This window comes from Corapipo altera, unplaced genomic scaffold (genome assembly GCF_003945725.1).
Source record: "Corapipo altera isolate COAL_440 unplaced genomic scaffold, ASM394572v1 22, whole genome shotgun sequence".
Taxonomy (NCBI): domain Eukaryota; kingdom Metazoa; phylum Chordata; class Aves; order Passeriformes; family Pipridae; genus Corapipo; species Corapipo altera.
The window spans coordinates 258,286-282,064 of NW_020884886.1; the positions used below are offsets into that span (position 1 = coordinate 258,286).

At 38.7% G+C, this 23,779-nt stretch overlaps 1 protein-coding gene across 18 annotated transcripts in view; it reads left to right on the top strand.

Annotated features, from left to right (window-relative positions):
* Positions 1–23,779, top strand: part of ADD1 (adducin 1) — a 63,776-nt gene that overhangs the window by 17,552 nt on the left and 22,445 nt on the right. For 17 of the 18 annotated variants that reach the window (XM_027642959.1, XM_027642951.1, XM_027642955.1 and 14 more), the window contains exons 2-9: positions 14,461–14,673; positions 15,930–16,092; positions 17,205–17,356; positions 20,539–20,619; positions 21,040–21,189; positions 22,132–22,275; positions 22,406–22,504; positions 22,891–23,067. In XM_027642959.1, the coding sequence (XP_027498760.1) occupies positions 14,479–14,673; positions 15,930–16,092; positions 17,205–17,356; positions 20,539–20,619; positions 21,040–21,189; positions 22,132–22,275; positions 22,406–22,504; positions 22,891–23,067 (1,161 nt within the window). In that variant the 5' untranslated portion in view covers positions 14,461–14,478. Of the gene's footprint in view, positions 1–2,511; positions 2,523–14,460; positions 14,674–15,929; positions 16,093–17,204; positions 17,357–20,538; positions 20,620–21,039; positions 21,190–22,131; positions 22,276–22,405; positions 22,505–22,890; positions 23,068–23,779 lie in introns of those variants that run through there. The other variant, XM_027642952.1, reaches the window with a different exon arrangement.

Here is a 23,779-nt window from a genome sequence, read left to right on the forward strand (position 1 = left end):
ATCAGTCATGACTTCATCAAGAAACTTCACCTTGTGGCTCTGTTGCCAAGTGGTGGCTCACTCTGTTACTTAGTCTCTTTATCCTTCTTTTTTGCGCTTTCATAATCTTTTGGAGCTGCTACACTAATTCTTTGAAACTTAACATTTCCTGAAAAGCATAAAGAAATTCATGTAATTCTCAAATTTGATTATAGGAGGTTGTTACATAATTTTGCATGGCAACGAATGCTGCCAGAACATACTTGAGATTTGTGATGTCCTTGTCTAACAAATCCATCAACAAAATGGGATATTGTATAAAAAAGACAGTTTAGTCTACCTCTGATTCAAGTAAAAATTGTAGCATGGAGTGTAACATCTTTAAAAAAAAAAGAGGAGGGTAAGTCAAATTCTCTGAAAACTAATTATTGCTGTTGATGGATAGGCAAGTTACTTTTGTTTTTTTCCCAGACTATACCTCAGAGGAGAAATAGAGAACAGCACAAGAAGAGTTAATGAAAGGGATGCCTTAGCATAACAAAATTAGATATCATTTAATGATATAACATTAGTGACAGTGCTCCTTATTGTAATATGTAAGGAACATACTAATACCGTATTTCACCCTGGAAAGCAAAACTGATGTGCTTATGCACTTTTAATTCACCTTTGCTTGAATAAGAATGCCTTGTCTCCAAATTAGGATGTGTAAGGGCTGTTATTAAGGCTTAATAAATTCTGGTGAATGAAGAAGTTGAACTAGAGTGGATCAGTCCTTTCTCCAGACTCCTTCGTAAATCCCACAATCAGAGTAAACTGAAAAGCAGAATCTGACAATTCATGTGCTTGGTTTTTAGGGTTTCAGCTTGTAAGTAGATTTTCTTGATTAAAAAAAAAAAACCAAAAAACAAAACAAAAAAACCCAAAACAAAACAAAAAAACCAAAAAAAAAAAAACAACCCAATAATCCAAAACCTTCATGTTTATTTATTTAACCGCAACAAGTCTAGACTCCACATTTAGATGTCTTGTGGGTAAAACCCCTACAGAATCATTTCCTACTCCCCTCTTTAAACATTCCAGTTTCAGCTTTGTAAGGAGCAGTAATAGTAAATGGAATTTTTTTCCTTGGGGTATGGTCCTTTCCATACTAGAGGTGAGATGAAGAAGCTGAGCCTTGGTGTCCATGTTCCTGTGTGTCCACAGGCAGCTCAGAGGGATTCTGGGCATGGCACCTTCCCTGTTACTGCTCTGTGGGGTTGGTGCACTCAGAGTTCAAGTGTGGAGTTGTCCTTTACAGTCTGTTGTAAGGTCTGTGGCTGACTTGAACCCTGGGAATACAGTGCTTTTAAATTTGCCCTCCCATTGTCAATGCAATTGTATTTAAAACTGGAATGACCTGGTTTGGTGTTTTTGTATCTGATCCATGTAAGAATTTATCCTAGGATGTCTTCTGTTCCAGAGGGTAGTAACTAAGTAAGTCAACAGATTCTTCATACCAGGTTAAGGGATTTTTTCCAGCATGTAACCTAAATTAACTTTTAAAAAACCCAACCAAACCTATAAAATATCTCTCATGCTTGCATAAAGTGAAATTGTAGCTTTAACAAGTCAGAGGCAATGTTTTTACTGTTTATGTGTAACTGAGGAAAAGAGTCTACTTTTTTTCTCCCCTGTAAATAAATAGAGATACTAAGTGTCGTCCAGCTGTTCTGGAAGAAGTTATTGTTGCAGAGTAGTTCAAAGGGTTAAATTGCATTGTTCTGTTGTTGCCAACTCGCTTCAGGAATCTCCTCCCTCGCTATTCAATCTACATGGAAATAACTGGATCCTGGCCAAAATGGGGCCACTCTGCCTGTGCACTGCTACACTGAGTTGATCCTTTATGCGTCACAATACTGATATTTCAGATGTGAATACTTAAAGTTACTGAAACTTTTTGCATTTTTAGAGGATCAGGGAAGTATCTACGTTCCTGTTGAAAAATGAGTTTTAATTTCTTCTGTCATTTGTAGGAACTTTTGTTAGGCACAGCACGTTTTGAAGGCTTCAACAGTGGTTAGCATTAAAAGTTATTTTACATTTTAAACATAAGTTTTTCAGTTTTTTGTATCTGATAGAATTGGGTGTATGTGTGGGGTCTGTTTTTTCCCAGACACCGATGTAGTATGATCTTTTTGAAAAACCCTACAAACATTTTAATAAAATTAGGTGTTCACGTCTAATTTTAAAATGTCCAGTGTCCTTTATTTAAAGGAAGGGGAATGCTGGATAGGTTCTACCATCAGAAAATATTACTTATAAAACCTTATGGGTAAAAGTGAAACAATGTTACTGTGGTTGGGTTGGATAGTGGGGGGGCCTTGTTCATTTTGCCTGTTTTGCTGGCCTTGAGGTCAATAGAAAATCTTGAGGGAAGAAGAAAGGTTTTCTTTCCTCCTGTCACTGCATCTACAGCAGGATGTGTGTGACTTCACTTTAGACAACTTGCAGCCCACACCGTGTCCTGCCTTCAAAGGAGCTCTGGAGTTTTCTGCCCTCTGGTGAAGCCGCTTGTGAACTCCACAGTTCTCCTGTGGGGCTGCAGCCTCCCCACTGCTGTGGGGAAGAGCCTGTGCTGGGTGCTCTCCCTGTTGAACTGCTGTGTCACAAACACCCCCAGGTTTACAGTGGACATGGTAAAACCTTGTCCTCGGTCACAGGTCCTGACCTGGTTCTCATTAGTGTCTGAAGCCACTGGTGCAGCCCCTGCACGTCTCCCTGAAGCTGCTGTTCTGTGGAGCTCTTCTCTGGTAAGTGCAGGTGGCTTTCCTTCTGGGGACTGTGTGAAGTACTCTTAAGGAATTTGGGCACTTCTGTGGCTTTAAGTGTGTTGTTTCCTAGGAAAATCTGATTTCAAGTGCGTGTATATGGAAATTATGGACATTTTCTTACCTGATTAATTACACTGGCAAAGTAAACATCTAATTTTGCTTCGGTACACTGGTGACTCTTTGTTTCACAAACTGGTATGTGCATTTGTGTTTTTCACAAATCCAGTCTTGGAATTAAAAGTCTAGCAGCTTTTATAACTTCAGTTTAAGGCCAGTGTTCATTTTTGGGTCAGACATGGTGATCAGTATGTCTCAAGCTTTCTAAATACTTGTTGGATCAAGCTGGGGCCCTGCCCTTGGAAAGCTGGTGATCTGATTTGACCTGTGTTCAAAAATCTCAGGGCACTGGCTTATTAGCATGTTTGGTGTGAGGCTTGGGAAGTGCATGTGGGTTCACAGAAACCTAAAAATAAGCAGTATTTGGGTTAAACCTCTTTATTTGTATGGACTCGTGACCCTGATGGCAAAAATAAATGTCCATGCGTTTTCTGGTGCTGCTGCCACCATCCATGAATATTAATAGTGGGAAAATATTTGAATTTTACATTGGCCTCAGATGCTTTCTACACACTTAGAGGATGAAAGTGAAAATTAGTGACTTGACTCGTTCTCGTGCAGTTCTGCATAGCCCGAGTAGCTGAGTCTGTGACATCAGGATGAAATTTAATGTCACAGTGAAGCAGGCAGGAAAAACACTTGGCACCAATGTTTGCTGTTCAACAAATTGTCAATAAGGCATAGAGTGACTCCTTCTCTAGTGTAACCCTTTTTATTCCACAGGCTGTTAAACTTAACTTGAAAAAAACATTAACCTGGGCAAGTTGGTTTCTGTGGAGTAAACTGCTGAATGCAGCAAAGCCAGGGAGACAGGCTGAGGGGTTTGGGAACTTCAGTAATTGTCGTGACTGAAATTTCTCAGGTAGGGTATGCCTGAATCATTCAGGAGTTTGCACTTCATGCTGCCAAAGATCATTAAAAAATAGTAAGAATCCTACCTGTTCTGACAGAAAATTTGTCCTGATTGCGGGTCTGATCGGTTTGACCTGAGCGTAGGAGAAGGATCAAGGAGGATTTTTGGTTCTGTCTGTTACTCTGTCATTCAGTCTTCAGCTGTCACCAACGAACCAGCAGAGAAAAATGCTTTTAAAAAAAAAATAAAAAGGTACTGGAAGACTAGAGGTACTCTGGAAGCTGCAAAAAACATGAGCATATTGTACATGTGGAACTTATTTTTCACAAAGCCTGAGAAGGAAGGGCAGGCTCATAGATCTGAGAGGCAGATGGGCCTCTGATCTCAGTGCAGACAGGTAGTACTGAAAGTGCTCTGAAAGTTGGGTTAGAACTTGTGTTTTATGAAGATTTTCAAAGCAAAATTGTGGACTCAGTATTGTATGCACATGGTTGGGAAACTTCCAGCTCTGTTCAAGGGCAAATGTGTCTGTTATTCACTCCCAAGTTTTAAGTGTCTCCATACTTTGGTTACCAGGACTGAAAGGCCCTGTCACATCTATGACCAGTTAATCTTTCTGGTTCACTGAATATATCAAGCTGCTGATCCCTACAAATTAGTCTTCTACTCTCCAGATCATTTTTGAAGCCCTTCCTTGAACTCTGATATTTCATGTCTGTTACTGAAGTGTGCTCATGAAAACCAGAAATAATATTCTAGTAGTTTTTTTTTTTCAAAGTTAAAGAAGGTAATTTTTCTACTTGTGTGTTGTTTGTTTGTTTTTTAGTTTATTTTACTATTACAGTAGACCATCTGGCCACAGCATAACCTTTGTGATTCCTACATAGTGATCTATGACAGCTTCTAAATTCACTTTTAATTTTGCCATTTCAGCACTGAGTAATTCTGACTTAATTTTTGTCTTCATTTGTACTCCTTTGCATTAGCTGTGTTAAAATGAGTTTTGTGATATTACACTATTATTAAGTAAAAACCAGAGGATTAAGTGAGAAGCTTATTTGAATTGGGAGTCAGATTTCTGACATAAAATTGCAGGCAAATCAGCTTCAGTGGGATGTGGCAGTGTAATTATGAGGACTCATTTGAGGGATTCTTTAAGTTGAGATTCAACATGCAGATTTTAATCTCAGTGTTGGAGTGACTTCATAAAATAAATTTATCTGAAAACCATGATACTGCTCTGAACCTTAACACTGAAGCCCAAGTTTTTGACTGAACTGTAAAGAGTTATTTCTGGGGCTCACAGACACTGAAGTAGTGGAAAGGAAAAGTGTCTCCACTGCCATTACCACTGTGACCATCAGTGCTTCTCTGGTGGAAACAGTGGAAAAATATATGATAGCTTGCAGAATTCATGCTTGCACACTGTACCTGGAGAAATGCAAAAGGCACTGGTGAAAATCCTCTTTTGTCATTTGCATGCAAATTTTCTGATATATTTGTGAAGCTTTTAGGGTTTCAGCAGAAAAGCTTAAGGTGTCTGTGGTTTAAGATACTTATGCAGAGAGTTTCTTTCTGTCGTATGAACAGTGCAACATTTTGTGTTACATTTTCTGTTATCACTTTCCCTAATCTTTCATGAATTTAGGTACTGAATGCCTCCAGAAGTGCTGTATGAGAAGTGTATGGAAAAAGTACGTTAAGTTACTAAGTCAAAGACGTGAAAGCAAAGTAATTTCAGTGTTGAAACTGTTAGTCTTTCTCAGATTCTTAGAGGATAGAAAGGGCTGTTCTGTTTTTGTTGTGTAAACTGCTTAGGAGGAAGATTGTAGAAGGAAAGGATCTGAAGAGGAAAAGGGAATTTAAAAGGCTAGGATTGGGAAGAAACCAGGGACCTGGTCAATAGGAGGCATGAGTTAACAGTTTCAAGAGGGTTTTTTAATCTCTTTTTTTAAAAAAACTTAATTTTAATATTATTCCTAGTCCTATTTTTTAGATTGGGATTCCTTACCATTTTTAATTAGCTCGGAATGAGCTGTTTGTTGGAAGTTTGATCTTTCCAACATAAATTAATGAATCATGTTAGAGAGGGTTAAACATGACAATGGTCCCAATGATGAGTGTGGGCTGCAGCTGTACCTTGCAGTGAGGGGAGGGATAGCACAGTGTGCTGGCCTGTTCCTCCTTGTGTGTCATTCTCAGCTTCCTGCAGAGTCCAGTCTCTGGGATACAATGCTTTTCCAGGTCAGGGAGGAGAGGTGAATGATTACTGTTTCTAAAAGTTTGAAACTCTTGGCCCTTTAAATCCTTTATTACAAGGAAGGAAGTAACCTCTCTGTATCTGAGCTTCTAATGTAGTTTTAATTCTGACTTCTCTCCTCTTCTGTTTGCAAGGATTGAATTATGTATTCTGAGCCATAGATATTGAAACTTCTGCAGAATTTAGACAGATATATTTAACAATATCCCAGCTGAAGCTACCCACCTAAATTCTGGCATAAATTTTAGGTGGGCTTATGCTATGTTAGAACCATACAACATAGAACAGCCCAGATTAAAAAGGTTCTTGAAATATCAACTGAGCAGCCTGTTGTGGGAAAGGGAGCCTACCTGGGGTTATCTAACACCCTGCCCCCGTTGTGTCTTGAAAACCTCCTGCTGATGGGAATTCCACCATTTTCCTGGGGAGGTTGTTCCAGTGATTGATTGTTCTCAGTGTAAAAGAGTTCTTTCCTATATCAAGACAAAACCTCTCCTGGTGCATTTTTACATCTGTTGCCCCTTGTCCTCTCCATGTGGCTCCTTGTGAGGAGAGAGCCTCCATCCTCTTTGCAGCCACCCTTTAAATACTGGAAAAGTGTGATGAGCCCCCACCCAAGCATTCTCTTCTCCAGGGAGAAAGGACTTAACTCCTTTAGCCTTTGGCAGGTTCTACAGTCTTTGATCATCTTCATGGATCTCATTCTGACTCCTTCCAGTCAGTCTTTTCTTGAGCTGTGGAGACCAGAACTGGGCACAGTACTCCAGGTGTGGCCTGACAAGTGCTTGGTAGATTGGGATGGTCACATCTCCCATCTCTGCCAGTGGTGCCCCTGTGGTGCATCCCAGCATCCCATTTGCCTTCATTGCTGCAGCAGCTTCACTGCTGACTCCTGTTGTCCACTGGGACCCCAGGTCCCCTTCAGCCTGTCCCGGGCTCTTTGGTGTTGTCACTGCTGCAGGACCTTGCACTTGTCTCTGTTAAACTCCACCCTGTTCTTGCCAGCTCACTGTTCCAGCCTGTCCTGGTCTGAGAGATGGCTTTCCCTGCTGGCACATCCACCTCACCACCCAGGGTGGTGTCATCAGCAAACCTGGTGGTTGTGCTCTCAGTCCCATTATCCAGATTATTTGTGGTGATGTCAAACCGTGCGGGTCCCACTGGCATTTTCTGGGGGTGCCCCACTGGTGACAGGCTGTCACCCTGAGCTAAAACCATTGATCAGCCCCCCTCTGAGTGCGCCCCGGGCCGGTTTCCTGCCCCTTTTACAGGCCACCCATGCAGTCACTGTGTTGCTGGTTTGTCCAGGAGAAGGCTGTGGGAAACAACGTCAAATACTTTGCTGAAGAGTTGTTAAACAGTGTCTGCTGCTCTCCCTCATTGACGGAAAATGTCATTTTGTTGCAGGTGATCGGGTTGGTCTGGCACGATTTGCCTGCTGTGAATCGACTCTGGCTTTAACAATCACCTGCTGTGTTTGGCTTTGGTAAAGCAGGACAGCAATTACATTGGTTTACAACCTGATGTAGTTACATGGTGGCTCCTTAAGTGTTCTCTTAACACAGCAGCCTAGAAAGCCTAGTTCTTTTTCTGTAACCTTGAGACACTCACAGCCCACTGTGCTGGTTCTCTTATTTCAGTGTTTTAGAGAAGGTGAAAATAGGAAAAAATTGCTTGCAGAGTCTGTGTATTTCAAGTAGACTTGGTCTATTTTTTTTCCTTGTTTTCTAACACAGTTTGTTCCTTGAACTGTTGTTATAGACACTAAAGCTTGATATTACAAATATAAAATGCAATACTCTTGTTCAGATAAACTTATTGTTGGTATTCTCTAAATTTCAGAGTCCACTATTTTGCAGCATCTCTTAATAAGCAAAATGATGGTGCCTACATTCAGTACAAGATAAATAACTGTTCTTGTTCATGAAATAGTCTTTTCCTGTTTGAAAACAAAGAGCAAAGGAAATTCTGAAGATGAGAAGCTGGGAACATTTTCTCAAAAATAATATAATTGTTCATGATAATAAGTACACTGTCTAGTAAGTAGTACAGTCATGATTTACTTTCTTTATTCTTAGACTTCCTAAGATAATGCCAGCTTTTCCTTTTAAAAGTTCAGTAGGAAACATTTGAAATGGCAGGAACAAATCCAGTGTCATTGGTGCCAAAATGCTCTCGCTGGTGATGATGGCAATTGTAGTGCAAGTCGTAAATAATTTCCCTATTGCCAAGTTATATTAATTTTTTAAGGAAAACGTTTGGCAAATGTTATTCTGAAGTAAAGGAAAATTGGAAAAATACAGAAAGGATCAGAACATTGAGTGAAGTGCTAACAGTGTGCACTTATAAATTTTTTGCAGACACCAAGTGATAATGAAACCTTATTTCTGTAGAGGGATGTTCTGCTTCCTTGGCATCTCCCCACCAACTCAATTTTCACACTAACTCGGTCTGTTCACAGCAGCTCACTCACCTCTTGGGTTTCTTGCTGCCCCACCCCAATGCTGCCCAACCCTTTCCCTTCCTCTTCCTCCCTCCTGTCACCTCATGACTTCCCCATGCAGTATTTTCAGCTCTGTAGCTTTCTGCAGTCCCCTGACTCTCCTTCCCGGGCCATAAAATTACTCTTTTTCAGTTTTTTCCCTGTCCTGTTCTGTTTGCATCCAAAACAGAGCTCTCTCTTCCCTCCCACTGCCATCACACTGCTTGACTTGTCACTTGCAGGAGATTTTTAGGTAACTTCTACTCCTCAAAGACTGTTGCTTGCACAACAGGAAAGAAAACAAGTTATTTTGGTTTGCTACCTCCTCGTCCCTTCCCCAGTAACTTCTTGTCAAATCCGTTTTCACCTCTGTTAGGCTAAGTGGCATAGCTGTGGTGTGAGAGGAGATAACTTGTTGAAAGAACTGTCAGAAAAAGAATGGATACAAAGCAAATCACTATATTGTTGTCCGAATAGGTCTCAAAAGTGACCTGTTCTGGAATGGTGTGTCCTGATCTTTGTTGCTGGTGACTGGGATTGTATCAGCAATTGAGAATTTTACTGCTCACTTACTTTGCAAATTTGGCACAAGGTCCCATACAGGTGTTTTATTCCCATGTTATTTTGTACAGAGAAACTCTAAGCTACCAGGGAGAGAGCACATTTTGGTTTTTTTTTGTTTGTTTGTTTGTTTGTTTTTTGTTTTGTTTTGGTTTTGTTTTGGTTTGGTTTGGGGTTTTTTGGTTTTTTGTTTGTTTTTGTTTTTGTTTTTTTGGTTTGTTTTTTGTTTTCTTCTCTGAAATGACTTGATTTTGTAGGGTTTTGATCAGATAACTCTCCTGAACTTAAAAAAACACCAAAACTGTAGTGTGGTTTTTTTTCTTTTTTACACATGCTGTCTTGTGAATTAGCACTGTATTTTAAATTTTGTAGAAGTCTCTTAGGTTCCCTTGTCACAACCTTCTTCCTGTGTCTCAGGGTGTATTTGTATTCTGACTTGGCCTCAATTAAAGCTGTGTTGGTGTGGAGAGCTGTGCTCAGTCCTTCAGTGGCAGGGAGCCTTCAGGTCAAATTCCATTGACTGCAGCCCTAGTAAAAAACAATTTCCTCAGGGTGTGGAGGAGCAAAAAATAACCCATTACAACTTATTACAAAACAAAGCCAACCTTTAGATGATTGCAAAACTTCGTTTTCTTCAAGAAACACAGTTAGCTGATCCCTGCTGGTGGACATGTTGTGAGACATTTTACATCTTCCCAATGTTCACATAATATTCAGTGATGATGGTTCAGTGAGAAACACTGAACCTATAGAGGCAGAAATACTTAAATCTGTCCCAACATCCATCTATCAAAATGAGTTTAATATTAAAGTTTTGAGTATGTTTATTAACTACAATAAAATCCCAGCCCAAATCCAAATGCTTTTAAAAATATATAATTTTTTAGGTTTAAGGGTGGGGGTTTTATGTGCCCTTAAGTTATTGTAGATTCTTATTGGGTATTATTCACTGTTTTACCTGTTTAAATTTCTTTGACTACATGTGCATCATCTGAGTACTGAGAAATGCAAGTTGTTTTAAAAAATTGAGATTTTTCTTCTTTCTGAATGATAATGTTAAAAATTTTATGGCATTGCTGTTCTAAAACTTTATTCTTTTTTTTTTTTTTAACTTAACTGTGACACCACTCAGTAACATTCCTCTTAATGAAACTGTTGGATTAGAAGAGTATGGGGAAGAAGGGCATTTTGAATGATGAAAGTAACGTGAAATATTAATACCAATTTCAGAATCTTTTCTTGTAAACAGCACTCAGTATCTGTAGATGAGCTATACATTTTGTAAAGCTGTTTTCCTGAATGTATTTCACAAACAACCTGTTTATAGCACTTGCTCACCCATCCACATCCCCCGTGTGAGAAATACATTGTATTCCTGGGCACATGGTGTGACTCTTGGGGATGGTCCCGTGGAGGGCCGGGAGTTGGACTGGATGATCCTTGTGGATCCCTTCCAGCTCAGGTGTTCTGTGACTCTGTGAGTTGGCTGGTGGCTCTCTGACGTGCTGGTCCATTGCCCACCGCAGTGTTTGTGGTACACAATTAGCTGAATGGATGTCTTTGCTTCTCGATCTGTAAGACGCTGTTTGGGTTTTGTCACAGATGTTTATTTTTCTTTGCTCCCCATAGTAGTAGATGCTCTTCCCTCTGTCTGTGTTTGACAATAACTGCTTCTGACAGAAGGGTTTTTTGTGCTCTTAGGTTTTCCAGCCACAGCTTTTTCAGTTAAGGGTGTGGCTTTTTCTGACACAGTTGCATTAGAACTGGCTCTGGCACAAAAACCCCTTATCACGGCAGAAAGTCCTTTGGCATTGCAGCTTATCTTGCGTGGGGGCTGCAGTGCACTACCTCAGAAAGAAACTGTCTGTACTGGAGTGCTGTGGGTGTGAAGACAGTCTTAATTTTTTTTTTCTTTTTTTTTTCCTACCTTGGCAGCCTGTTGTGATTTTCAGCGTGACCTTCCAGTTTGTTGAGCCATTGGCTGTTCCCCAGTGTGTGTTCAGCTTCACTGTTCAGATTCCTTTTATTTATTTATCGGTATCCAGATTACTGAAGCTCTTACTGGGGAGTTCATCATGCCTTACTCCCAAAAGGTTTTTCAAGGAAACTCATAAATAAATTTCAGTGGCTTGTGCAAAATGTTGTCAAGCACATCTGCTTCTAATTCAGAAGTCAATACCTTTAACATGTGTACCTGACAGCCATTAAAATGAACAATTACTGATATAGTTATGTTAAAACAGTTAATTACTAGACTTTGGCATGGGGATGCCATTAATTTTGGGTAGCTGCAAAACTGAGGTATGAAACTGGTATTTAACCTCAGATATAAAATGATCACTTAATGTTAAACATTGCAGTGGCAATAATTACACATGAAAATCGTAGTGGTGAAGCAGTAATAGCTTCCCAGGACCTTCCTGAATGCCATCTTGTACTTGAATGGAGGAGTAAAGCAACTTTGGCAAGATACTGTGACCCCACTTTAATGTTGCCTCTTAGGGACCAGCTTCTTTCCAGTGAGAGTAAGAAACAGTGAGGTAATTATGTGTGTCATTCATTTGGAAATAGCTCTTGGTACTCCGAAAGTAAGATGGAATTAGTGCAAATAATTAAATGCAAGATTGTGTTTGCAGGCTTGTGTACAGTTTAATTTAAATGAGACTGTGCATACACATATTCAGCATGACAAACAGAGTCTGAAGATCGAAAGCCTCAGCAGGCAGGAGAGGGCTGTTCTCTGCTGAGCTTGAACTTCATACTTTTCTAATACTTGGTTTTAAAGTAAAGACACATTTGGGGCTCTGCTCAGCAGAACACAGGATAAATTCTGAACTACTTGAGTGGTTCAGTTTGTCTTTATTTGTGGTCTTGCTCTTGTATTTGTTCCTAAACTCCCTGATTTTTTGTGATAAGCAGAAGCTGGTGAAGCTGTTACTGTAAGAGAATAAGACATGTTTGGATCTGCAAACTGTCCTTTTTCAACAAAACCCTGGCCGTAGAGGTGTTAGCATGTGTGACAGAGCTCAGAAGAGGGGTTGTAAAGTGTTAATGGGCCTTTGAAAGTGTTTTTGAGGTAGGAAATGGCAGATGGTGCAGGCTGGAGGTTGTGAGGAGGAAGAGAAATTAGAAGGGGTGTGTTAGGCATCTGAAGCTGCCAAAGAAGAGGTGTCTGCTTTGCTATAACTTCACTTGCTTAAAAGGTTTTCCTTGTGGATAAAAGCATTTTTGCTTCTTGCTATACCCTGTATTTCTTCCTGGGTGAAGGAAAGCTAGTAATTAAAAAATGAAGATGTGTATATGAGCCTACTTTAGAGAAAAAAAAAGTGATCAACCATGACCTTTAAAGCCTGAACTTTAAAATTAAGTACTTTAAACTGTGCAGAGGTGTCTTTGTGTGTTTATTTAGTAACTCAGTGGGTGGAAATCACTGAGCATTTAACTGGAGTGTCTTAAGTGCTCACATAGATTATCATAGTAGTATCCTCTTCTGCAGAGTCAGGGAAAATACTTTTATTTTGTTCATTGTGTTCAACTGTCTCAATTCAGTGGTTTGTTCATTCTGAAATAAGAAACAAGTTGAATTTTGAAACTTATTTTCTAATGTAAGAATTAAAGAGGACGAGATCTCCTAAATCTGAGATCCTGAAGTAGACAATTTTCTTCATTGCCATGGATTTGTTTCAAAATAATATATGTAAACTTGCCTTTTTTTGTGTGCATCCACATCAGAAATGGTTTTAGCTAATAAATATGGAAATAAATTACTAAGCCAATTAAAATCCACAAGCAAATACAGTTTAAGACAAGTCCCTAAGAAAAATCTAAAAATAGCAGAAGAATAGACATGTGTATGAAAACTTACTAGTTATAACATGTAGAAGATTAATTTTTATTTAAGTTATATACAGTCTTTCCTGCTGCATAGCAAAGAGAATTGCAATGGCTTGATAATATCAACACATTTTAGTGGTACTAATCCTTGCAAAACTCCAGATGTGTAACAAAATTGACTGTTTAAATTGGGCTTCTCCTTACTGTGTGAGCCCCAAATCAAAATCAGTGTTGTTGAAATTAGTCTTAGTTTCACCTTCCTGGGACAGGGAGCTAGATTCCTCTATTTTGTTCTCTTTATTTAGTCTCCCACCTCTAGGAAAAGACCTGCTAGCTTTTCTCAGCTCATTTTCTTAATGAAGTTGCTAAATGTTATGATGACAAGTGGTTTCAAGCTTACTTATTTTGTGTATAATGTAAATAATTGCAGTTTGATGAACTAGCAAGCCATTCAGAGTTAAATATTTCTATTGCAGCTCAGTGAAATACAGTTTGTGTTAGTGACATTTGTTTAGTCATGTACAATACACAAAGAAAACCAAACTTTACTGCAAAAGCTTATTTTTAATTTGATATGTCAGATGACCAGGAATTGGAGATTTGAGTCTCAAAGTGTTGCAAGGGTGGCTTTACTGAACTGGTTGCTTGTCAGTGGAAGGCTTCAAAAAATCTAAAAAGGATTTTGGAATGAAGGCTGTAATACTGTGCCCAGAAAAGTGGGATAATGTTACACAAAGGGATTCTTGGGAGTGGAAGAAGGAGGTGTGTGAGCAATACCAGCTGAGCTCTCAGCCTCTCTAGCAGATACACGCAGCTGCTGACTGGAACACGGAAAACTGAAACGAACCTGGCCAAGGGTGGGGACTGTGTGTGTCTCTGCTTTCCAGGTTCCAAAAGCCACATGCTGATGTAGTGATGTGCATGTTGTTGAATGGTCCTAAAATAAATGTAAAAAGCAATGCCCCGGGTTGCAAAGTCAGTATTTCTGAGTTTGTCTCCAGAAACGTGTTCCCAGTCTGAGCATGTTTTGGTGGGGTTGACTTTCCGTATTAATGAACATGTGTAACATCCTAATTTCTATAATTACTCAAATTCTGATTTCTGCAGTATTATTTTTATGTCTGCTTTAACTTTTTAAGAAAAAAAACCCCAAATAAGCAAGAAAGCCCCAAAACTACTGAGTTTAGACCTCACGTGTCTTGAACTTCTGTCATTGTCTCTGAGAAGATTTGAAGGACTTCCTCTCTTCTGAAAATCAGGCTGTTTAGACAACTTAAAGAACTGGAGATAGTTTAAATGGGAGCTTTTGTGTTAGTTTTGTGTTGCATATGGAGCATATTTGACTTCTCATAAATATTATCCTCCTTGTTCCAACCTTATATATTAAAACCTTTTTTCCTGCTCTAGAATATTGCTGTCCAATTGCACAGACAATTTGTGTTTGGGAAACCATGCTAATTTTAGGTGGATTTGAACTGTTACTCTTAAACAAGAAACCCATATGTTCTAAAATCAAGGAAGCAAGGAAATAATTATTCCTTTTTTCTGTTCCTCTTTGTAGGTACCTTAAAACTGTGCTATGAATGGTGATTCTGGTGTGGGGGTGGTGACTTCACCACCTCCAACAACAGCCCCTCACAAAGAGAGGTATTTTGATCGAGTTGATGAAAATAATCCAGAATATTTGAGAGAGAGAAATATGGCACCTGACCTTCGCCAGGATTTTAACATGATGGAACAGAAGAAGAGAGTCTCCATGATTCTTCAAAGCCCAGTAAGAAAAGAAAATACTCCATCTGTAAAATAATAAATTTAATGTCTCTATTTTCAATGTCAGAATGGTATTGGAGAATTTTGTGGTAGCTTAGATCCATTTGTTCTTTCCTCTAGTTGGCTTTTCCTGATTTTTTTTCCTCATGCTCTCTGGTTGAATTTTTTCTGTCTACTCATGAAGCAGCTCCTCAGTCTTGCTTTCAGAATTCTCCGTATAATCATCAACATTTTTTTTGTATTTTCTTTCTAGTCCTTGTAAGACATTTTTTCACTTATTTTCATGTATTCATTTAATTGTTTAACTGTATCACTTTTTAAGAATAGCTTATACAAGGCAGGTCTGTCCTCTACTTGGTTTTTCATGTGTGATTCAGACATATGCGGTATTTTTATGTATCTCTTTCTGAAAAGGTGCACAATAATGAACTATGAGGGACTGACATTTAGTATTGAAGATGTTCCCTTGGGGAGAAAGTACACCAAACAAAATTTCTCTCATAACATTTGTTCATTTTGTAATAACTGGTGGGTGACTTAGATACAAAACATTTCATGGCATAACTTCATTCAGAATAGGGATGTAGTGGTAAATTTACAGGGTTTTTTGTTTTAAGTCAACTCATTTTACTGATGAAAATAATAATAACTCACTTAAAAATTATAATCATTTAATGGTATGTACTTCTCCTTCTGTACAAATCCCAGTGTTCTTGTCAAAAGCAGGACTTGTCAGCAGTAGTAAAAAAATCTTGTTTTCTTGTCTTTAGAGATAAACTAAAAAAAAAAAAAAATCGAGAAAAAACAACCAGGACAAATGTAAACAACCCCTTGTTCGAACATGTTTGAAAACTTCAATGGCCATTGCTTTGTGTGTTCCTGAATGCCTTCTTGGCAATCACTTCCCTGTGAGCCATGCTGACAAATTTCCTTTTCTTTTCCTTTCGTGTTTTGTGTTCAAGCCGATTGTACATTCTTCTCCTTCCAGAAATTCATATTAGTTGGTTGAATGAGTTTTGGTGTTATTTGAAGAGAGAATGCTGGAATTTCCATTAAAGAAAAAACCCCAAGTGACTCATATAATTGGAGCCTCCAGAGAGCAATGTTTTCAAGTTACAGTCTGTACCCAGTAACTCTGCCCTGAGGTCTTTTTCAGAAGAGGTGTAGGACGGTTCCATCTCAGTGCTAAAAAAAAAGCTGTGTGTGAAAGGTTGAAGTTCATTTCAACATGCATTACAACATGCAATGTCTTGTTGCTAGGCCTTCTGTGAAGAACTGGAATCCATGATCCAGGAACAGTTTAAGAAAGGGAAGAACCCAACAGGTTTATTGGCATTACAGCAGATTGCGGATTTCATGACGACGCACGTACCAAATGTTTACCCTGCAGCACCTCAGGGTGGGATGGCCGCCCTGAACATGAGTGAGTGCACCTCCAGCCAACAGAGCTGAATTGCTTTTTCTTTTTTTTTTTTTTTTTGAAATAAAAAGTACTGTGAAGTTCAAATGCTGTCCTGTTCTGCTCACAGGAACATTGCAAACGCGAAATGAATTGATTAGTTTCTAAATGCCACAGTGGTATGCGATGTGATTCATGTATATCATTTATATCAAAAGCTATTTGAAGTGTGGTATCTTAATTGAAAATTAAGCCTGATAAGTCAGTGCTACTAAAAAATTTAAAGATTTAAATATTGCTAATTACTGCATGGTTTGTCTGCAGGAAAATAAAATGCTCATTAGTAGTCTGGTAACAGTGGAGGTCTTTAGAAACTAATTATTTTTGCCATTGAAATACTGTTTGCAGCTTTCTCCTGTGAAGTGAAGCTTTAGACAAGAAACATCAGCAAGCAAAACAAAGAAGGAAAACAAAACCCAGAATGTGCGAATGCATGTACACACAGGTTTTGTGTTCAGATAACATAAATCCTTGCCTGTGCTCCAAAATAAATCCTTAGTTTAGACTGTAGTGTGGCCTGGTTCTGCTTTATCACAGTCACTTTTAACCACATTTCTAATTGCACTGTGACTAGAACTGCAGTATTTGTATTTACCATAATCTTCCTCTCTCTAGCTTGTACTTTATTTTGCCTAATTAAGTGAACCTGTGTGCATCTTTTTAGATGTGTAATTCTCCTTGTTAGGAACACTGAATCATGTATCTCACGAAGTGGAATATTTGGGGTCACATTTTTCTGTTAACAATGAAGATGTATTTTACAAACAATCATTAGTTTGAGAGAGGAAAAACATATTTTGCTGAGGAATGCACTGTCACCTTAGCACTAATTAATAGAGGGAAGGAGATGAACGCTGCGTCTGCCAAAGCTGAATAACCCTCCCCAGGACTGTCATTATATTTGTGTAATATAAATTATTACGTGATAGTAATGAAAATTTGTTATTGATTTCTTAGCTTAATATGCTGATATAAACTAGTAAGAACAACTACTCTAATAGTGGGGTGTGTTGTTAGGTTTGAACTGATGCTGAATGCAACCCCTCTTGTGCTTTTTTACCCCTTCTGCTTTCCAGGTCTTGGCATGGTAACACCAGTGAATGATCTGAGAGGGTCGGATTCCATCGCTTATGAAAAAGGGGAGAAGTTGTTACGATGTAAATTGGCAGCTTTCTACAGATTAGCAGATCTCTTTGGCTGGTCTCAGCTTATTTACAATCATATAACAGTGAGTATTGAATCAACAGATAACTGAACCAATTGTTTTCACATACAAGAGAAGTGCTTCCCTCCCCTGTTATTTTCTCTTTGTGTGTAAGAGGAGCAAAGTGGCATTGAAAGCAGTATAATAGTGAAGAGACTTGTCATTGCATCTCAAGAGTAAGAGCTGGAACAGCTTGGATGTCAGCTACCACAGCCTACATAGAGTCTTAAGAGAGTGTACATGAAACTTCTTATGATGAAGTTAAGATTTCTGAAACACTCAGGCTTTTAGTATCTTAAATACTTTAAATAATTACTTGTAATTGTATGTACTATTCTGCAAGGTGATTTCTTAGTTTTCTTGCTTTTCTTGCAAAGTACTAAACTATCTTAGTCATTCACTGGAGTTTTATAATTCAAGGTACCACCCTTTTTGAAAAAGAAACCGTAGTATTTCTGAACATGAGCGAGATACTTAGCTTAATGCAGCGTGCCAACAGTTTTCCTTGTGACTGAATAATCATTGGCATCCATAAAAATAATGACAAGGAGGTCAAATCAAGGAGGTTTTATATGCCAGTAGAATGATCAACATGAGACTCATGAGTAAAGTCACAGCTGTGGTGTGCAACCCAGTCAATTGTTGTCCTAACAGAGCTGAATTGTTTGGTTTTTTCTACATAGTAGAGGTTGTCCTTTATGTATTATCAGTTCTACTTGCATTCAAAATGAAACATGATAATCTTATTATTACTGATTTTTGAGATTTCAAAGCATATTATTTGTGAACAGATGAAGCTGATAAATGATACACGTAGGCACAGGATCAAGGCAGTGTTGGTGAGATCATTTGGTTCCTTTTGTAAGGGAACATATACAACATAATGGTTCTTGTAAACAACTCTGTGCCACCCACGGATTTTTCATACGTGACAGGAGAATAGATTTTGTAGAAGGGACATTAATGCAGTGAAAAGATTACCAGGCAAGCAGGTTTGGAGATGGCTTTCTAGTGTAAAGTTCAGCCCTGGGAATGTTTGTGTGTTCAGATAAAAAGACAAATGTAGTGAAGAGCACCATGCCTGGGGAAGGGGTTGAGGCCAGGGCATGTGACTCAGGGGGAATGCCTCGAGTTTGCTTTCTTTGGGGAGGAGCACAAGGAAGATGCCAGTAGAGGTGATACCAGTTGAGGTGGAAGACAGTCAAAGTACTTGCTTGGAATGTGAGATTCTGAAAGTGGTTTAGACAGTTTTGAATGGCAGAGGTCCTGGAAAGCTCTTGGTTTGTCAGCATCCAGTCTCAAGTCATAGTTCTCCTGGCTTTTACAAACTCCTCCAGTGAATAGCATTCTGAAAGGTGACTGATAGATATAATTTATCTTCAGAAGCTGATATGGAACAAGATTATTATATTTACAAAACAGTCTTTTTTGTGTACCCATGCATTAAGCAGTTCTAAGACACTCCTTTGGAATGTGGTGAACGCCTACCACTTTATGCAGAGCTGGAGTTTGACTCCAGGTTTTCATTTTCAGTGAATGCTCTAATTACTGGATGATTGCATTCAAGTTAAAAGCTACCAGTGCACTTCTGAATTAAGAGAAAAGATACAACAGCCTTCTGTGAGGGTCATAAGCCTGTGTGTTAGAGGAGAAAGGAATTGTGAGGATGTGAGAGTGTATGCCAATATGGGCATGTCAGGGAGGTGGGTGGAGTGTCATTGCTTTTCTGGATCATTGTCAGTCACTGGCAGTTGCTGTGTGTGGAATTGTTCAGACTGGTGCAGTCCTGATGCAGAAGCAGAATTACAGAGCATCAAGAGCTTTCATGTCAAGTATAATAATGTGGAGCAAACTTGAGTACCTCCAGGGTTTTCATGTCAAGTACTATAATGTAGAGTAAACTTGGGTGCCTCCAGGGTCAGGCAGAATTTGAGATAACAGGTTTACAGAAGGTACACATCATTCACCAGGTCTTGGTTTGCTTTGAGGCCGTGAGCTGTTTATTGGATCTATTCCTAAAACAAGGTGGTTTATGAGTCTTGTTGCTTGTTTGTCATGCATTTGAGCTTTCTTATTAACTCTTAGGGCGCTTCGAATAATCCCTGTTCTTTGTCTTGCATAAATAAGAGATTTTCTAGATCATTTACACTTCAGTAATGAAGAACTATTTTGGTGATTCATAAAGGTGCAGTTTAACTTCACTGGTTCAGTTTAAGGTTCTTATGCTGTAGCATGTTCCCAACTGGTTGTAAAGGAAACTAGATCTGTACGGGGAGCTTTTGAATGACTGATCAACTACTTATTTTAGAATTGTTTTTCCCTGCAGTATAATTATATCAAAGTATATATGAATTTAATGTTGCAAGTAGTAGAAGACGTGGGGTAGTAGCAGCGTAAAGTAGCTGTATGTCAGGAAAATGCAAAACTCATAAATAACTTCTAATTTAAAAAACCCAAACAACAAACAAACAAAAACCCCAAAACCATAACACAAACCACCCAAACCCAAAAGCTGGGTTGACTCACAGTGAAGTAGGGAGTTGTCTCACATGTCTGGTAAAACATATGAAACCTTTTAATTCTCCTTTGAGAGACACCTAAACTACCTAGATGTCCTGTACTTTTCAGTTTAGAGACTTTTAAGGGATGTATCCCAAAACATGAATGGTTTGAAGCCAAAATTATTTTGTATTATAAACTCCCGATTGTGTGAATGAGACAGGAGAACAAAAACACAAGTGAAGGTTGGGATGCTTGGTAGAAAATCTGCAAATACTGCTGTACTACTCATAGATATCTCACAGGAACCAGCATCAATGATGAAACCATGCTCAGCATCAAGATGTTTTAGATCTGTGGGCCAAATTCTGGTGTTTTCTCACACAGTTCGATGATTTTCACCATTTCTCACAGTATTATTTCTTTTATCCGTAGTAGGTGAGTTGTCACCTATCACAGGCTAAAAGGGTTTACTAAATTCCACCAACCTGAAGGACTCTGGCATGTACCTGCCATCTCATTTCATTCAACAGGAGTTAATTAACTGTGCTCTGTGTTGATTATCTGTTGTAGCACACATGAGTCATATTGCATATGTTACAGGCATACTTGTCCATTCCATACTCAGGAAGTGAGAGTGGTTTGGGGCCTTCTTGTATGCTTCAGTAAAATATTCTTAGTAACTCTTACTCTGGTTTTATCCTTAGGCCAGAGTAAATTCTGAGCAAGAGCACTTCCTCATTGTACCTTTTGGACTCCTCTATAGTGAAGTCACTGCATCTAGTCTGGTAAGCCATTAGTAATTTTCATAGCTGTAAAATATTCATATATGTATGAATATATATGTCTGTCTATATATCACTGTTGAAATTCTATCCTAGAGAATATTTTACTCCTGTGTAACATATTTAGAATAGTTTTATTGAATGTGGTTCTGGTACAGCTGAGGTATCTCAGAGATTTCTTTGCCCATGTTCACCACCAGGTGTCCTCCCATTGGTCTACCCTGTAAAGAGCCAGGACATTTGGACTGTGAATCATCTCATACCCTTGAAAGCTGCTGGCTGTTGGGTCAGGCTTGTCTGAAATTAGGCATTTCAGACATAGATGATGACTTATGGTTTTAGAGCTTCAGCAGTAGATGCTGAATTAAATCAGATTTTTGTGAGTATTGATTCATTCCTGCAAATAATTCTTTTCATTCCCAGGTTAAAATCAATATTCAAGGAGATGTAGTTGATCGTGGAAGCACTAACTTGGGAGTAAACCAAGCTGGTTTTACCTTGCACTCTGCAATTTATGCAGCTCGACCCGATGTCAAATGCATCGTCCACATCCATACGCCAGCAGGGGCAGCGGTAAGCACCTCCTGCTTTGTCTTCAAAATAGCTGGGTCCCCTTAATCATAGATTTGCTTCCTTTCTGAAGAGCAGAAAGCCTTTAAGTCTGTCTTCAAATATGTGGCTCTGTTTGAATCAGTCAGATCCTCCTCGCTTGCAGGTTGTTTGTTTAACCTGAGTGCTTAGACAGTAAATTGAGCTCTATGATTGGAAAATATGTATTTCATATGGGTGTCCTTTACCACAAAAGACCAGATCTTTTGACAGTGAGTCATAAAAGCTTTAGCATACTTTGTTGGTTTTGTAAAGCACAGTTTATCAAGGTTTTCTGAAATATTTGAAACTTTTCCAATATCTGTCATTGAAGTAATTAGTTACAAATCAGTTCTGCCTCTTTGGACTGTTTTGAGAGAGCGACTGTCTTTCAGAGTTCACAGTTGGATTTTTTTTTTTAATTAATTGATTAATCACATTAGTACAACCATTTTAAGGATAAATTATCAAATTCCTAAAATTGTGAATTATAGAGTAGTCTTTTTAAAAATATTCTTTAACTTTATCTGCAGTGCTGCAGAATTACGTGTGTCAGAGTTCATCACTTAAGTACTTTTGGCAGGGAGGCAGGAGGGGAAAAAAAACTGAGTGGAGTGAAAGGAATGAAGAATGTAGTTGATTTGGGGTTTTAATTCGTTGTAATTTTATTTTCCTGAGTCTTTTTATATTGGTATTGCTGTCATGTAAAAGCAGTCAGACCCAAGATCAATGTGACTTGTATCCAATCCAAAAGTTACCATAAGTAGAGGCTTTAGGGATAGAGTCTAAGACCACTATGTATGTACTTGTAGAGATAGATTCATATAATATATAAAAATATATATTTTTATTATAATTCTTATATTAGTCTGGTTTTCCATTTTTTCTGTTGCAAGAAGTTAAGTCAGTTGTTTTAATATTTCTCAGGTTTCTGCAATGAAATGTGGTCTCTTGCCAATTTCCCCTGAAGCACTTTCTCTTGGGGAAGTAGCTTATCATGACTACCATGGTATTTTAGTGGATGATGAAGAAAAGGTGGTTATTCAGAAAAATTTGGGGCCTAAAAGCAAGGTCAGTATTTACATCTAGAATTACAGAAAAGGGGGGGGCAGTGTGTGTGTTCTTTAATCAAGAGCAAATGCTCTTTAACCGAGAAAATTCTTGCCTTACTGCTGGTAACTTTCTTTCAATGTCTCTCTAGGTCCTTATTCTCAGAAACCATGGCTTAGTATCAGTTGGAGAGACTGTTGAGGAGGCTTTCTACTATATTCATAATCTAGTGCTTGCCTGTGAGATCCAAGTAAGAATTTTAATGTGTTATGTAATAATACAGCCTACTGTATTAACCTTCAGACAGGTTAATAATTGTGCACTTTACTGGTTAAGCTCTTGATCTAAACTAACACAATGATGTGTGAAGCCATTGCATTGTGTGAGGACATCCAAAACATTGGTTTCACCAGCACTGTTGAAATCTTGTACTGGAACCATGAATTTGATAAATGCTACCAATTAAAACAGGTATTTTCAAAGACTCAAGACAACTTTTGTACCAGCATATTCATTTATTGAGCTTTAAAATTAAGTAGATTTCTTCTGGATTTGTGTCAAAATTTAAGGGTTTTTTTTGGTTGTCTTCACTCCATGTCTCTGGAGAAACCTAAAGGTGACTTTATTGTTTTTAAGGTACGTACCCTGGCCAGTGCAGGTGGACCTGACAACTTAGTGCTTTTAGACCCTGGAAAGTATAAAGCCAAGTCTCGTTCCCCTGAGTCTCCAGCAGGTGAGGGTACTGTGTCCCACCCCAAATGGCAGATTGGCGAACAGGAGTTTGAAGCTCTAATGCGAATGCTCGATAATCTGGTAAGGCAGGAGTTTTTGTCTGATTGTTTCATATGATAGCATATAAAATCATTTTCTTAAAGCTGCATGTAGTTGGGATAGTTTATACAGCCTGCAGTCTGTTCTTTCCCAAAGATTAAGAGCCCTCAGAGGAAGAGGCAACATGAAAAGCATCATAGAATGCTTCAGGTATTCTTTGTGCAAATAGCAGATTTACTTCTTACTCATAATCTGGTTGTTATTGGGGAAATCAAAGGGGATCTTGTGGGATTTGGCACTTCCAAATCAGAGTACTGTGGTGCTTGCTACTCCTTAGTCTGTGTCCTCCCAAAACATGTAAAACAATGTTAATGTTTTATCAGGTGCAGAGTCCAGCATAATTTGACTTTGTAAGACTCCAGTAGTACCTAGAAAAACTCAAAAGACAGACTTCAGATAAATAGATAAAAAACCTTCAGATAATATGGCTTCAGTGAAATCCCATCTGTAACAAATGACCAGATACCAACATTTGCTATCCAGCTTTAATGGGAAAGATGTGGCTATGGATGGCAGATTCCTTGTGTCACTGATTGGTACATTCAACAGCTGGATTTCACTTTCTCCAGGAAAGAGCAGTTTCATGTTTCTTACTGCAAATAGAAAGCAGGATCACACAGGAAATGGCATTGTATGCACTAGGAATGTAGGAAGAGAAAGGAACTTTCAGTCATCCAATACAGACCCTTACTAT